Genomic DNA, 17,541 nt, shown 5'->3' on the forward strand with positions numbered 1-17,541 from the left:
ATGGAATTTGGGTGGTCCATTAGGAATGGGGTAAATGGAATAAGAGTGGTCTATTAGGAATGGTAACAATGAAATAAAAATTGTCTATTAGGAATGGAAACAATGGAATTTGGGTGGTCCATTAGGAATGGGGTAAATGGAATAAGAGTGGTCTATTGGGAATGGAAACAATGGAATACGGGTAGTCTATTAGGAATGGGAACAATGGAATAAGAGTGGTCTATTAGGAATGGGAACAATGAAATACGGGTGGTCTGTTAGGAATGGGAAAAATGGAATAAGAGTGGTCTATTAGGAATGGTACCAATGAAATAAAAATTGTCTATTAGGAATGGAAACAATGGAATTTGGGTGGTCTATTAGGAATGGGAACATTGGAATAAGAGTGGTCTATTAGGAATGGGAACAATGGAATAAGAGTGGTCTATTAGGAATGGGAACAATGAAATAAGAGTGGTTTGTTAGGAATGGGAACAATGGAATAAGAGTGGTCTATTAGGAATGGACACAATGGAATAAGAGTGGTCTATTAAGAATGGGAACAATGGAATAAGAGTGGTCTATTAGGAATGGGAACAATGGAATAAGAGTGGTCTATTAGGAATGGACACAATGGAATAAGAGTGGTCTATTAGGAATGGGAACAATGGAATATGAGTGGTCCATTAGGAATGGGAACAATGGAATAAGAGTGGTCTATTAGGAATGGGAACAATGGAATAAGAGTGGTCTATTAGGAATGGGAACAATGGAATAAGAGTGGTCTGTTAGGAATGGGAACAATGAAATACGGGTAGTCTGTTAGGAATGGGAACAATGGAATAAGAGTGGTCTATTAGGAATGGTCTATTAGGAATGGGAACAATGGAATAAGAGTGGTCTATTAGGAATGGGAACAATGGAATAAGAGTGGTCTATTAGGAATGGGAACAATGAAATATGAGTGGTCTATTAGGAATGGGAACAATGGAATAAGAGTGGTCTATTAGGAATGGGAACAATGGAATAAGAGTGGTCTATTAGGAATGGACACAATGGAATAAGAGTGGTCTATTAGGAATGGGAACAATGGAATAAGAGTGGTCTGTTAGGAATGGGAACAATGAAATACGGGTAGTCTGTTAGGAATGGGAACAATGGAATAAGAGTGGTCTATTAGGAATGGTCTATTAGGAATGGGAACAATGGAATAAGAGTGGTCTATTAGGAATGGGAACAATGGAATAAGAGTGGTCTATTAGGAATGGGAACAATGAAATATGAGTGGTCTATTAGGAATGGGAACAATGGAATAAGAGTGGTCTATTAGGAATGGGAACAATGGAATAAGAGTGGTCTATTAGGAATGGACACAATGGAATAAGAGTGGTCTATTAGGAATGGGGACAATGGAATATGAGTGGTCCATTAGGAATGGGAACAATGGAATAAGAGTGGTCTATTAGGAATGGGAACAATGGAATAAGAGTGGTCTATTAGGAATGGGAACAATGGAATAAGAGTGGTCTATTAGGAATGGGAACAATGGAATAAGAGTGGTCTATTAGGAATGGGAACAATGGAATAAGAGTGGTTTGTTAGGAATGGGAACAATGGAATAAGGGTGGTCTATTAGGAATGGACACAATGGAATAAGAGTGGTCTATTAGGAATGGGAACAATGGAATAAGAGTGGTCTATTAGGAATGGACACAATGGAATATAAGTGGTTTATTAGGAATGGACGCAATGGAATAAGAGTGGTCTATTAGGAATGGACACAATGGAATAAGAGTGGTCTATTAGGAATGGGAACAATGGAATAAGAGTGGTCTATTAGGAATGGAAACAATGGAATAAGAGTGGTCTATTAGGAATGGACACAATGGAATAAGAGTGGTCTATTAGGAATGGGAACAATGGAATATGAGTGGTCCATTAGGAATGGGAACAATGGAATAAGAGTGGTCTATTAGGAATGGGAACAATGGAATAAGAGTGTTCTATTAGGAATGGGAACAATGGAATAAGAGTGGTCTATTAGGAATGGGAACAATGGAATAAGAGTGGTCTATTAGGAATGGGAACAATGGAATAAGAGTGGTTTGTTAGGAATGGGAACAATGGAATAAGAGTGGTCTATTAGGAATGGACACAATGGAATAAAAGTGGTCTATTAGGAATGGGAACAATGGAATAAGAGTGGTCTATTAGGAATGGGAACAATGGAATAAGAGTGGTCTATTAGAAATGGACACAATGGAATAAGAGTGGTCTATTAGGAATGGGAACAATGGAATATGAGTGGTCCATTAGGAATGGGAACAATGGAATAAAAGTGGTCTATTAGGAATGGGAACAATGGAATAAGAGTGGTCTATTAGGAATGGGAACAATGGAATAAGAGTGGTCTGTTAGGAATGGGAACAATGAAATACGGGTGGTCTGTTAGGAATGGGAACAATGGAATAAGAGTGGTCTATTAGGAATGGGAACAATGGAATAAGAGTGGTCTATTAGGAATGGGAACAATGAAATATGAGTGGTCTGTTAGGAATGGGAACAATGGAATAAGAGTGGTCTATTAGGAATGGACACAATGGAATATAAGTGGTTTATTAGGAATGGACGCAATGGAATAAGAGTGGTCTATTAGGAATGGACACAATGGAATAAGAGTGGTCTATTAGGAATGGGAACAATGGAATAAGAGTGGTCTATTAGGAATGGGAACAATGGAATAAGAGTGGTCTATTAGGAATGGACACAATGGAATAAGAGTGGTCTATTAGGAATGGTACCAATGGAATAAAAGTTGTCTATTAGGAATGGAAACAATGGAATTTGGGTGGTCCATTAGGAATGGGGTAAATGGAATAAGAGTGGTCTATTGGGAATGGGAACAATGAAATACGGGTGGTCTGTTAGGAATGGGAAAAATGGAATAAGAGTGGTCTATTAGGAATGGTACCAATGAAATAAAAATTGTCTATTAGGAATGGAAACAATGGAATTTGGGTGGTCCATTAGGAATGGGGACAATGGAATAAGAGTGGTCTATTAGGAATGGTACCAATGGAATAAAAGTTGTCTATTAGGAATGGAAACAATGGAATTTGGGTGGTCCATTAGGAATGGACACAATGGAATAAGAGTGGTCTATTGGGAATGGAAACAATGGAATACGGGTAGTCTATTAGGAATGGGAACAATGGAATAAGAGTGGTCTATTAGGAATGGGAACAATGGAATAAGAGTGGTCTATTAGGAATGGACACAATGGAATAAGAGTGGTCTATTAGGAATGGTACCAATGGAATAAAAGTTGTCTATTAGGAATGGAAACAATGGAATTTGGGTGGTCCATTAGGAATGGGGTAAATGGAATAAGAGTGGTCTATTGGGAATGGAAACAATGGAATACGGGTAGTCTATTAGGAATGGGAACAATGGAATAAGAGTGGTCTATTAGGAATGGGAACAATGAAATACGGGTGGTCTGTTAGGAATGGGAAAAATGGAATAAGAGTGGTCTATTAGGAATGGTAACAATGAAATAAAAATTGTCTATTAGGAATGGAAACAATGGAATTTGGGTGGTCCATTAGGAATGGGGAAAATGAAATAAAAATTGTCTATTAGGAATGGAAACAATGGAATTTGGGTGGTCTATTAGGAATGGGAACATTGGAATAAGAGTGGTCTATTAGGAATGGGAACAATGGAATAAGAGTGGTCTATTAGGAATGGGAACAATGGAATAAGAGTGGTCTATTAGGAATGGGAACAATGGAATAAGAGTGGTCTATTAGGAATGGGAACAATGAAATATGAGTGGTCTATTAGGAATGGGAACAATGGAATAAGAGTGGTCTATTAGGAATGGGAACAATGGAATAAGAGTGGTCTATTAGGAATGGACACAATGGAATAAGAGTGGTATATTAGGAATGGGGACAATGGAATATGAGTGGTCCATTAGGAATGGGAACAATGGAATAAGAGTGGTCTATTAGGAATGGGAACAATGGAATAAGAGTGGTCTATTAGGAATGGGAACAATGGAATAAGAGTGGTCTGTTAGGAATGGGAACAATGAAATACGGGTGGTCTGTTAGGAATGGGAACAATGGAATAAGAGTGGTCTATTAGGAATGGGAACAATGAAATATGAGTGGTCTGTTAGGAATGGGAACAATGGAATAAGAGTGGTCTATTAGGAATGGACACAATGGAATATAAGTGGTTTATTAGGAATGGACGCAATGGAATAAGAGTGGTCTATTAGGAATGGGAACAATGGAATAAGAGTGGTCTATTAGGAATGGGAACAATGGAATAAGAGTGGTCTATTAGGAATGGGAACAATGGAATAAGAGTGGTCTGTTAGGAATGGGAACAATGATATACGGGTGGTCTGTTAGGAATGGGAACAATGGAATAAGAGTGGTCTATTAGGAATGGGAACAAAGGAATAAGAGTGGTCTATTAGGAATGGGAACAATGAAATATGAGTGGTCTGTTAGGAATGGGAACAATGGAATAAGAGTGGTCTATTAGGAATGGACACAATGGAATATAAGTGGTTTATTAGGAATGGACGCAATGGAATAAGAGTGGTCTATTAGGAATGGACACAATGGAATAAGAGTGGTCTATTAGGAATGGGAACAATGGAATGAGAGTGGTCTATTAGGAATGGGAACAATGGAATAAGAGTGGTCTATTAGGAATGGACACAATGGAATAAGAGTGGTCTATTAGGAATGGGAACAATGGAATAAGAGTGGTCTATTAGGAATGGGAACAATGGAATAAGAGTGGTCTATTAGGAATGGTACCAATGGAATAAAAGTTGTCTATTAGGAATGGACACAATGGAATAAGAGTGGTCTATTAGGAATGGACACAATGGAATAAGAGTGGTCTATTAGGAATGGGAACAATGGAATAAGAGTGGTCTATTAGGAATGGGAACAATGGAATAAGAGTGGTCTATTAGGAATGGGAACAATGGAATAAGAGTGGTCTATTAGGAATGGACACAATGGAATAAGAGTGGTCTATTAGGAATGGGAACAATGAAATACGGGTGGTCTGTTAGGAATGGGAAAAATGGAATAAGAGTGGTCTATTAGGAATGGTACCAATGAAATAAAAATTGTCTATTAGGAATGGAAACAATGGAATTTGGGTGGTCCATTAGGAATGGGGAAAATGGAATAAGAGTGGTCTATTAGGAATGGAAACAATGAAATAAGAGTGGTCTATTAGGAATGGACACAATGGAATATAAGTGGTCTATTAGGAATGGACACAATGGAATAAGAGTGGTCTATTAGGAATGGGAACAATGAAATGTATGTAGTCTCAGACAAATTATAACAATGAGTGTGGTCAAAAAAGAAAAAAACAATGATATGGGTGTGGTCTAAAATAAATGAATAAAATAGATAATGAATTGGTTGGAACTGGGAAAGGAGCAGCATATATAATCTCCATAAAACATAGATGCAGTAATATAATTTCCTACCTTTTTTAACTTGTCAATTTTACGACTAGCAATAACTGTATCACATTGATGCCTACATAATAAAAAGATACAATCTTTGAAAATTAAATAAATCACAGAGAATAAGCTTAAGCCATCTATCTTGTAAGTTGAGTTGGGTCGCCAAAAAATACTGTGCATTGAATCTCAATATGTATTGACAGTGTTACCAAATTACAGAAGTCAAAATGAAATGACGCTACAAATCACTCTGAAACAAGTCATGCATGGCACAATCCATGTTAGTCATCAAATTTAATAGTTATCAAATAGATACAGTAGTTTTGTTTATAGTAATATAGTTTGAAAATAAACATGTCACAGATATATATCCAGAAGCTGATGCTTGATTATAATGATTTTTTAACAATAAAATAATCAACATTCAGTTATATTCAGTATCTGATCGTCAAATGAGTACATATTGAGAGTTATTGCTCTGGAACAGCATTAATTCAAACAAAATGGCCACCGGTCGGAAACTTTGAATTTTTTTTAAATCTCAGTGATTTTTTTAACTAACGAAACAATATCTTTTTTGGCATGAAAAGAGTGAGTATTTTACCCTTTATCTCAGAAATTTCACATTGCTAGTTACACCAAAATTGAACTTGATTGACATTTCATAGCAATTGATAAGATTCTCAAGATGTGAAGATGATCAGATAAAAAATTGTCACAGAAAATGCTAAACTGATCACTATTTTTCACACACAAAGATATTGTTACATTGGCTAAAATTGCTAAATCTAAACATTTGCATGAAATAAAGGTTTTTAATCGTACGTGAATCATACATGAATCAAACCATGCACTGTCTTCACACTCATCATTTTATTGATAATTTTCGCTGCTAGAAGAACCTTAGGCAGCATGGAATATTTTACAGTAAACCTCTTGCTTACCCACGCAGTCATTCATATTTTGTCATGCAAATTCTGATTTCAATGGTTCTAAAATTGTTCATGTTCTCTTGGTCTTATCATATACATTATTAGCTACCTTCCTTCCATTGCAGTCTTTGTTTTTCAATGGTGAAGACTCGATCCCAAAATGGCTTAACATGGCTGCAACAAGGCATAGCTAATGAAACAGTTCAAATTTTCCTTTCTAAGATGTCACCTGATCATGCAAACCCAGTCTTGACAGTCACGTATGTAGACTGAGAAAATTTTAAAGCAGGAAGTCGTCTCATGTGTCAGATGGCCATAGCATGTCATTGTTTACAAACATGTCTACCCATGAGCCTTTGCGATTTTATTACCAAACGCTTCAGCGTGGTATTAAGAGTTTGTTTTCAGGGGTGGGTGATACCAAGGTGGGAAATGGATGCACATATGGGGTTAATTCCTTGAATTGCAATATAGAGGGTTCAGGCTGAAATACAATATATAGTGTTTTCATGTTTCGTCTGATATTTCTGTGGTATTCTGCTGCTGTAAGTAATGCACGATTTGTTCCGAAATTCAGTATATTGTATGTATTCCAGGGTTATTCGTTTTTTGCTGAAAACACCCCTATTTTTTAGTGGCAGAGTTTGAATAGTCTCACTCCCACTGGGAAATCTGCATTGTTGCTTGAATGTGAGTTAATTAAACACATTTTCCAGACCGGCGAAAGAGTATGCAACAGCCAATTTTAACAGCCTGTCACGTGATTTTAGTCTGAATGTCAACATGAAGAGGCTAGTCCATTTTACGCAGGAGTAATTGGGAGTAGAATATGTGAGGGATAGTATCAACAGAGATGTGTATAGTGAAAAGTAATATCTATCCTTCATTTACATCTCTGAGCATTTCTGTTTTAGTATATTGGTTTGAAAATGTTGAACTTGCATGATTTGCAATGTGTTTTTTTAATGGGACTCCCCTATTGATCGAATCCAGGGTTTGAACGAGAAGGGCACACCACGTGATTCGTTTGAATACAATGCTGATGGCAAACATGCCGTGTTACTGCGGTACTCCACTGACGGGATGACTTACTGCATGCTACAACTTCGCTTGTGATGTTGCTTGTTAGCCATGGATTACATGAATCTTGATTACCAGTCAAATGTTGGTACTTCGTACTATGATAAAAATCAGTCAACATACATCAAGTTCTCTCAATCGTAGTATTCCATGTGATGTACACCTAATATGCCAAAAATGTTGCTGAACGATTTGAAGTGAATAAAAATAGCAGACGAAAATTTGTTTACAAAATAAAAATACTTCGGTTGCCAATGAAAACCGGTAAAAAACAAGCAATATGTTTTCGGCTGTTATCATGGAAGGGACATGAACGTGAAGCTAACGTCTGTTTATAACTAAAACCGGGCACCTTATACGAGGTTTGCAAAATAAAATGGCAGTCATTAGAAGTCACTTTATTTTATTGTTAGGACGTATTCAGCCGTTAAATGTATAATTTCCAATCGTTTTGCGATAGTATTTTCCAGATTGGAAGCAGCATTTACATTTTATTCAAAGTTCAAAGCTGCGTTGGGATTCCGTTGACAGTGGTAACAATGTCGGCGTCGGTGATCTCTTACCAGTGCGCAACGTAGCCAAAATAAAAGGCATGATCATTTGGGCACTGCTATTACAAGACTTTGGCTGTTGCCATGGTAGCGGTGGGTCAGGATTGTTTTTCCAATTAGTGATGGTACGACCTGCCTGTCAAGTATGAACCGTGACAAAATCAGCCAAGCCAAAAAAAAAAATCACAGAAGAGTTAAAAAGCCATTCCTGCTGAACAGTTACTCTAACTTCGGGGTCAACTTTCTCATTAATGAAAAAAGATATCAAAAATTCAAATAGTAACTTTTTGCCCACACTAAGGCCGAGTACAATGAGCTATGTCTGAGGTGTTGTATCACAGGAAGTTGGACAAACTTGTGTATTTTAATAAATTATTGAATAATAAAATGTTATATAACTTTTCTTTTACCCCCCTCCCCTTCCTGGTATCTATTTCAAGTATTTTTGTCAGGTTCAAATCGTTCACCAGCATTTTGGCATGTTAGATGTACATCACATAGAATACTAGGATTGGGAGAACTTAATGTTTGTTGACCACCTGGAATCTGAGTTTTATAAATCTTGAAGGGCTCTCGGAAGATCCACCCGCTGCCTGGACCCGCAGTAAAATCTCCGATTAATATGGAGCCGCAACCATCAACATCGATATACCATGAGGTTTCTGCTGGCGACGTTGCGGCGTTACTCAGTTCCAAATAAAGATTACCAACGCCAAATTAGCAAAATTTAACCGGTAACCAAGACTCAGTCTATCCACGACAAGCAAGCAACATCACAAACGAGGTTGTAGTGTGCAGCTCACGAGTCAGCGACGACCGATTTCAACGAAAATCATTCCGTCAGTGGAGTACCGCAGTTGCACGGCATGTTTGCCAATGTACAGATCTGTGGAGGAACTTTTAACTTCAACATCAACCGTGTATCGTAGTCGCCCAGTTTAAGTTCTGGTTCTGTCGTGGTCCCAACTAAAGGGCGACAGTCGTCGTGTCACGTCCTGTTCGATATGGGACTCACAGCGACGTATACAACGCGTGTAAAATACATTGTTTATTTACATGAAATTCGAACACGCGCTGTGCTACGACCACCGCGCTTAAACATCGACGAGTTATTTATTCGGACAATGACTTAAATTAGACGTCTGATTATTTTATTTTCACACGTACAGCGACACGCGTTCTACACTGACAAGCGTTGCTAGGTCGCAGCACTGTCTTGGAGCATATTAATGGGCAATTGGGTTCCCCGATCTAAATTTCTATCCCGGTTTGTTGCACGTTCTTTTTTTAATATGAAATAATCAAATATGGGACATGTGTATAATAACAGAACCCCACACCCTCCCCGTGGCTTCGCTCGTGAAAGTCCGGCAGCAGGATACACCGCATCACTCGTGAAAATAACTTCCATACGCAATGAAAGCCACGGGGAGGGTATCATAATACTTCATTATCACTGAAAACATTTTTCCCCTGAAATAAATTCCAGTGAATATGCCATTTCCCTCATACTATATTGAGACACAGCGCAGTGAAAACTAGATTCACATGTAATGCTTGAAAACATGTCAGCAAAAATAAATTAAGTGAAATTCTACGTGACTTCATAATAGTTGGAAACGAACACATTACACCCCACCCTACCACTCCATATACAATGTAAACTACACCCCAAAACATCCTTTCACCCACAGTTACTACCGTGTTTCACCAGTGTATTCTATTTGACGTCAGGAGAAATTGAAATAAACAAATTAATTATAATTTCAGCCTCTAGTTGACCACTGATTAAATAAACTACCTCGTCTTTATGTCAACTTGCAGTTATTCGTTGCCTACATCAGTGACTTCAAAATATATGTTTCAATCCCAGGAATTTCACTCGCTGTTAATTGCATGGGAGTGGCAGTCTTTAATGAATTTCTATTGTCATGTCAATTTCTTGCGATTACTCGAACATTAAGCTGTAACCACATACCGCCTAGGTGCTGTAATTAAATCCTGGTGTAAGCACCATATGAACTATGAACAATGCATGTGAAGCCAGCTGTGGGGTATATTCAATCCTATAGATTTCTCATTGTTTGGTAACTATTTGCTGCAAATGCAACAAAAATCAATATAAAAAATATTACCCACACAGTATTCTACAGGTTACTTGTCATGTGTTATATCTTGGCTTGGGACTCAATTCCTGCATGTACACAGGTGACGACCCTCCATTTGACATTACATATAACTGCTGCAATGTTTAAAAATGTTATCAATGCATTTTTTCTGGTTGAAGCTATTTATGCCTTTTTAACATTTAACTCTTACCTCATAAAAACCTCAGCGATTGTAAATCCTATTCCTGTAGCGCCACCTGTTATAATCGCAACTTTATTCCTAGAATTCAATTAAACCAAGTGGCTCACATTAAATAAATAAATAAATAAATACTATCTATTGAAGTTAACACAACATGGATAGTAATGAAATATACTTTGGTTAAAATATTGAACATCTAAAGTTCGTTTAGTACAGGTCAAAGGTCAGTCTAATTGTTATTATGTTAATCGTTTCGAAGTTGCTACTACAAAACTGCAATTTATGTCTAACACAATTCGGAACGTTTGCAACTATAACAGAGTAAACAAGATACTTCAGTAAGTCTTCTCGAAAGAACCCTTGATAGTTTTCAATCAAAGCGGTATCTGGATCCGTGTTATCGGCCATCTTCGCAGGGTTACTACTTCGATCAACCTCGTTCGCTAAACTGATAATACAACGGACCGTCAGTTATTAATGACGCAAATAAAAATAGAACAGAATGCAGAACAATATACTGTTTGCCTTATAGACTTTAATTATAATTGAAAGACGGATTTTTAAATGAGAACTTTAAAACATTTGTTGTGTGTATGAAAACTTATTTCCATAGAGGGTACATCCGGGACTGTTGAAATTTTTTCGTCAGGTTCAAAATGGTGGACAGCGGTAACCATAATAATACAACATTTGCAGATGGATAACTGTGGTTGAAGTTTTGAAGACCTTATTTAAACACAGCTTCGCCTCAATGTGATGAGTTTATTATAAAGGAACAAGGATATTACTGTATTTACGCGTATCTTCGCCATTAGCTGTCAAGAACATTGAGACATTTCACTTGGTGATTGTGATCAATCAACATCAAGTCGATTTTCATCATAACAACTGTTGATTGATTTGAAAAATATCGCATTGGAAGTTAGCGTGACTTATAATAATTATATTACACGACACTTAATTTAAAGGTGAGTATGTAAATCTTGTGTAATATCATGTATATTCACTAATTTGACTCCTTGGGCTAATACTGAAGTTGAGTGATTACCGTGGGTATTAAAAATGGGTCTAAAACGACTAAGCATTATATTTAATATTTACTAATTATATATTTACTGTAACTGTTGAAAAATACATTTTCAATTTGATTTTCTAATGTTTTACAATTACTAATAAAATAAGTGTATTGGTTTGTGGTTCATTCATCTAGTCTCAATATTCACTCAATACCTCTGCCAATATCAATTTAAACCTGCATTCCCTCCTAATATGTTATTGAAAACTTAGTCGTACTGTAGAACCATAACATATTCATGTTTTGCCAACAAACAAATCGTGAAATTAAATCTTGCTAACTTTTAATATTGTTGATCAATCAACTCATTCAAAATATACCACTCAGATTAGACTAGAGCTGTAATAAATGTTCTCTATAAGGAGACAGTTCTTGTACTGAAGAAACATTTATGTGTCTGAATTCTGTTAATTGTAGTTTTGTGGTTAGGTCATTATTAATTGCTGTAGTAAAGAACTGTGGTTAGCATGATACAGACTCGGGCGCTCGGAACGTTTCTTGGATAATAAAAAATGACCCAAAGTAGGATCGGCATAGTTAGTCAGTCGCCGGTACATTCCCCTAGCACTCGTATAATAACACAAGGTAGGACACCATGACATTGAAATTGTCTAAAAATAACACGATTTTCGAAATTTTATTTCGATCCACTTCACACAACTCAAGCATGATATCCGTAGAAACTATCAATCGACTTATATTACCTTTATTCGAACTAAAACAGGTTAAATCCTGTGAAAATCAAAACACCAGAGCAAAAAAGACAAATCCATCTACGCCAATATTTTGAAGCAGTGACCCGAGCATGCGCACTTCCCAAACATGTACTCGCGTACTGCGTCGTCAAAAACCGATGCAGATGTGTGTTTTTTATATTGCAAACTATTAGCTCAATTTTTATTTTTCGAGAAAATTCAATTTAAAAATACAACATATAATGATACAACATACAATATTTAAATTTTGAGACTATGCAGTACGCGTGTACATGTTTGGAAAGTGCGCATGCTCAAGTCTCTGCTTCAAAATATCCGTGTAGATGGATTTGTCCTTTTTGCTCTGGTGTTTTGATTTTCACAGGATTTAACCCCTAAATAAATTGTTTATCTCAAAAAGCTCTCTTTGAAAAGATATAAACAAGGACTTGTCATTTTTAAATAACTTTTTTTTTACCAATTTTTATTTATTATAAATGGCATCAACTCGTATTAATGAAAACACAGATAAATAATATGTGACAATAGAAGTGCTGATACTTTAGTAAACAAATTCTACATCTACTGAGAATTTGAAAAGAATTTAACCTTACCTTGTTCATACTTATAGCAACTTTATATTAAAATATTACAGTAGACTCATGTGTGTCATATAAATCTGCTTTTTACATGCTGTTTTTAATAAAACATTGGTATGCTAGACATGTAATTTATCAGGATTAAATCTGAAAGGGTCTTGTGTGCTGAATAAAAATGAAAAACAAATTAATCTTGCCTTAAGTTACAGTATACCAGAAACATGACAACTGTTCAACATGTGATGTCTTAGTGTTCATTCACAGAGAGCACAGAACCTTTATCACCCGTCTGGGGGGTCCTACTATTTAACGCCCGGACACGCGAGGGAGTGTCCGGGCACGCGCGAAGGCGAACAGGGGGGAATACCTAACGCGCGGGGCAGGGGCAGCAATCCTTGTACTGTATAATATTCGTTTATGCTCATAATTTGAACTGGGATGGCGAATTCGAGCAGCTATCCACACTTTTTATGATCGACGCCCGGGCATTCCGGCGAGTCGAGTCCGCCATGTTGTTTACTAATTTTGGTTAGCATTTAACAATAGGACAATACCATTCGATCCATGGGGGTGACAGTCCTATGAATGTGCCGACATTGTCGAAGGACAAGGACAGGAAAAGTTTGTGCAAGTGTGGCGAGACTCCCGTAGTTACGCGGAAATTATTTACCTCATGTGAAAAAAAAGCATTTTCGAGCATATGTATCGAGACCAAACATAATTTGTCGATAATCGAGTGTTGCAAGAAAAAGTGAGATTGTCGCAAAATGTAGCAAATTGTTTTCAAAACAGTGCCGCTAAGAAAGTCTCGCTTTGTTTGCGCCCACTGTAAAACATGTATAGTAAACAAACCGCCCTTTTAGAAAATATTTTCATTAAAAATAAGTACAAGTCAACTAAAACGAAAATTAAAACATGTATAGTAAATAGACAGACACCCCGCCCTTGTGGAAAATATTTTTATTCAAAATTATTCAAAGTACAAGTCAACTAAAACGAAAATTAAAACATGTATAGTAAATAGACAGACACCCCGCCCTTGTGGAAAATATTTTTATTCAAAATTATTCAAAGTACAAGTCAACTAAAACGAAAATTAAAACATGTATAGTAAATAGACAGACACCCCGCCCTTGTGGAAAATATTTTTATTCAAAATCATTCAAAGTACAAGTCAACTAAAACGAAAATTAAAACATGTATAGTAAATAGACAGACAGGTTTGGAAAAGATCGATCACGGGGCGTGTATACAGAAAACTACTGGTATGTAGCTCGCCAACTGGGCTTGGGATCTCTCCATCGCGTCAAGTGGTCATTCAGTCGCAAACGTGAATTCGTACAGCGGGCGATGAACTAAACTTGACCTTTCGATGTGTCGCTTCCAAGGCGTTGTGATACTCTCTTTATTACTACCTATATTTAATAAAAGTGGGAACGTCATTAACGGCAGGTTACACTAGTGCACCGGAAGCATGTGTGCGAATAGAGGTCATAGCCATCGCATCGCGATTTTATAGTAGCTCACATACCGGACTCACACCCTGCTCGGGGATCATGTGGTCCGTGTTACGAGCCCGGCCGTTACAAATTGGTCTGGGATCAGCTTGTAAATAATCTACTGTAACTATACACTGCACAAACAAACTACAAGAGATTCCATAAAATAGAAATACAATTTTATTCAAATTTATTCAAACCCTTTTGTTACCTGTTATAGCTCCAAACAGAAACAACAAATGCTTTGTCTCTCGACGCAACTCGCCCTGGTTATGTAAATGTTTTCCCTTACCATCAGGCTCCAAGCCGGAACAAATGACAACCTTTTTTTTCTGAATTACATAAGTTCATCATATTTGGTATGTCATGTTTATTTGAAAAAAAAAACGTGCCTTGCTTGGGTTGAACCACAGTTACTTAAAAATAGTGACCATGGTTGAATTGAATTAGGGACAGTGTATGTTCCCCTCTTTGTTGTAGTTGTACAATAGAGTGTCAATCACAGCTGAATACGTGTTGCGACGTCAACCTCTGAAATATGTGGACGAAACGTAATATATTCCGTATGCTATACTGTGCACGAGATTGACCAAACTCTGTGTTTTCGACAAGAGGTATAAACCAGGTTTACCGTAAACTGCGTGTACAATAAGAAATTTACCGCATGCTGTAAGAGTGGGGACAGGGGGTGGGTGACTGGTACAGGAAATAAAAAAAGCATCTTAAGTTTTTACAGGAAGTTACCATTTATAGTAAAAAAATCGATTTTTACACTTAAAGATATATTTGATATTTTGTGTTTAAGAATCTATATTGAAAGCTTAATGTGGAAAATGCTTTATACACTTACAAAATATACGATCTTTGTACAAATCATGGATGAATAAAACGGTTGATTACATTTTAAATCTTGTCCATGTCTACGAATATACGTTTTTTTATTTGTTTGAATTACATTACAAAGTATAAAAACATTGGACGAAAATATCCCCTCTGTACCGTACACGAGATTTACCAAACTCTGTACCGTTCACGATATTTACCGTATGCGATATTCTTAGGATACCGACTTCATTGCAAGTGTACGTAGCATTGTCACCTGCATACAATGCTGTGTTTACAGGGACACATAACAATGAGAAAACAACATGAGGTGAATAATTTCTGCGTAACAGACGTCTTAGATGGTCATTTTTAAATGAATCTTACTAAACAATACTACGAGAGTCTCGCCACACTTGCACAAACTTGTCCTGTCCTTGTCCTTCGACAATGTCGGCACATTCGTAGGACTGTCACCCCCATGGATCGAATGGTATTGTCCTATTGTTAAACGCTAACCAAAATTAGTAAACAACATGGCGGACTCGACTCGCCGGAATGCCCGGGCGTCGATCATAAAAAGTGTGGATAGCTGCTCGAATTCGCCATTCCGGTTCAAATTTTGAGCATAAACGAATATTATACAGTACAAGGATTGCTGCCGCTGCTCTGCGCGTTAGGTATTCCCACCCTGTTCGTCTCCGCGCGTGTCCGGACACTCCCTCGCGTGTCCGGGCGTTAAATAGTAGTACCGCCCGTCTGGCTATTGTTTTAGGTGAGAAACTGCCTGTTCCTTGGGACCAACAGCATATGGTTTTCCTGTGAATTATATAGCTAATACGATAAGCGTAGTTGTTGGTTTCATGCCTACGGTTATTCACTTTGTTTTGTTTTCTAGTGTGTTTTTCTCCAATAGTTTTATAATAATAAAGTGTAATTCTTACATGGGAGTACTTTTTATTATTCATACTAAGAGTTTATCAATCTTATTTAAAAAATAAAAAAAAAATTATAATGTTAATTCTTTTTTCTAACATGGACAACAATGTAAATGTGTTGATTGACATTTTATCTTCCTTTCATTTCCATCACGACAGGGTTTAATTGGAAATTCTTTACCCAGACGGCTTTTCCACAGTATCCATATCACTTTGTTCTGAGCTACGAAATCAATGTTGACGTCTCACAATCTAATATATATGAAACTTTGTACGTAGATGTCATAAGACAATGCAGGGATTTGATAAGTTTTAGGTTATTTTTATTTTTTGCATAATTAGTAAAGTTTTTGGTCTTTCCACTGATATTTCAAGTACTAATCATTACATTTCAATGAAACTTGTTATATAGATGCTCTATGACTATTCACAGACCTGATTAGTTTTAGTTAAAAATCTGTACATAATAATTACCTTGTTTGCATATGGTTATTAAATTTTAGGCTTTTTCACTGATATCTCAAGTACTAATCATCACATTACAATAAAACAGATTTTGATGAAATACATTGTACGATTTTAGTATTGAAGCCCTACAACTTCCACATAGCCGTAATGTTCTGAGTGACCTCTACAATAACTGCAAGTGCCAATCTGCATAATAGTCTGCATACTGGGATTTTTCTGATCTTGACTATTCAACAACTTTACACGAATGATCACTGCTCATTGTACATGTCATGTAGGTTTGAATCATCTGTTTACTCGTTCACGCACAGTAACAAAAGAGAGTCTGTTGTTGCCAGTCCTGTGATGAAGGGATTGTGACTGAGAGTATCTGATCAGACCTTAGAAATTATGTCAGTTAGTGTGAAACAACTTATTGTCATTTTACCAGTATCTGATAGAGAAAATGCTTTGAATGAAAATAAATATCACAAAATTTACCAAATCTGTATATTCTATTGAAACTGCCAAGACTGTATTTATTGAATAATCTTTGATTCAATCAGAATGAATGTTCAGTGGTTCATCATTTTTAAGTCTTTTTTTCCTGATAGTACTTTGTAGCTTTAAAGATGCTCCATGGTATCCAGTCAGATAAAAACCAGCCATAGAGGGCGCCCCATTCCAACAACTCTATTGTACCTAAAGTTGTGTTTGAAAACAGCCTTATATATAAATCTTTTTTTTGGGGCCAATTACCAGTTTTATTTAGCCACTTTAAAATCAGGAGAAAGACAAAATTAGTATTTGATAATTCATAATATTTTTAGATTGATGCAGCAGAATAAAATCCCAGTGTACACAATAATTTGTAATCTAGATTTTCTATGTTAGCATTTACTGTAATGTCTTTTCAAAGGACAGTGAATTAGATATGCAATATGTTTTGCTGATGTTTATTACATTTTCCGAGGGTGATAACTTAAACTTTTCAATAGATAGTCATTTTGTGGCTATGATTTGGCTTGAGTATAGCCACTATATACTATAGGTCGAAACAAGTAACGAAGTCGGAAAGTTTCATGTCAGGATTGACATTTAT

General features: G+C 36.6%; 2 protein-coding genes across 2 annotated transcripts in view; one reads left to right on the plus strand and one right to left on the minus strand.

Annotated features, from left to right (window-relative positions):
- Nucleotides 1–10,793, minus strand: part of LOC100379042 (peroxisomal 2,4-dienoyl-CoA reductase [(3E)-enoyl-CoA-producing]-like) — a 30,488-nt gene extending 19,695 nt beyond the window's left edge. Inside the window, exons 1-3 of the mRNA XM_085502078.1 lie at nucleotides 10,699–10,793; nucleotides 10,374–10,442; nucleotides 5,513–5,564 (exon numbers count right to left, since the gene is read on the minus strand). Coding sequence (XP_085358204.1) covers nucleotides 5,513–5,564; nucleotides 10,374–10,442; nucleotides 10,699–10,772 — 195 coding nt within the window. The 5' untranslated portion in view covers nucleotides 10,773–10,793. The remainder of the gene's footprint in view (nucleotides 1–5,512; nucleotides 5,565–10,373; nucleotides 10,443–10,698) is intronic.
- A 199-nt stretch (nucleotides 10,794–10,992) lies between these two features.
- LOC102801969 (intraflagellar transport protein 140 homolog) overlaps nucleotides 10,993–17,541 on the plus strand; it is a 62,035-nt gene continuing 55,486 nt past the window's right edge. Inside the window, exon 1 of the mRNA XM_085502076.1 lies at nucleotides 10,993–11,332. The gene's annotated coding sequence lies outside the window, so the exon portion shown is untranslated. The remainder of the gene's footprint in view (nucleotides 11,333–17,541) is intronic.

Source organism: Saccoglossus kowalevskii, chromosome 8, assembly GCF_978046115.1.
Source record: "Saccoglossus kowalevskii chromosome 8, keSacKowa6.1, whole genome shotgun sequence".
Lineage (NCBI taxonomy): Eukaryota > Metazoa > Hemichordata > Enteropneusta > Harrimaniidae > Saccoglossus > Saccoglossus kowalevskii.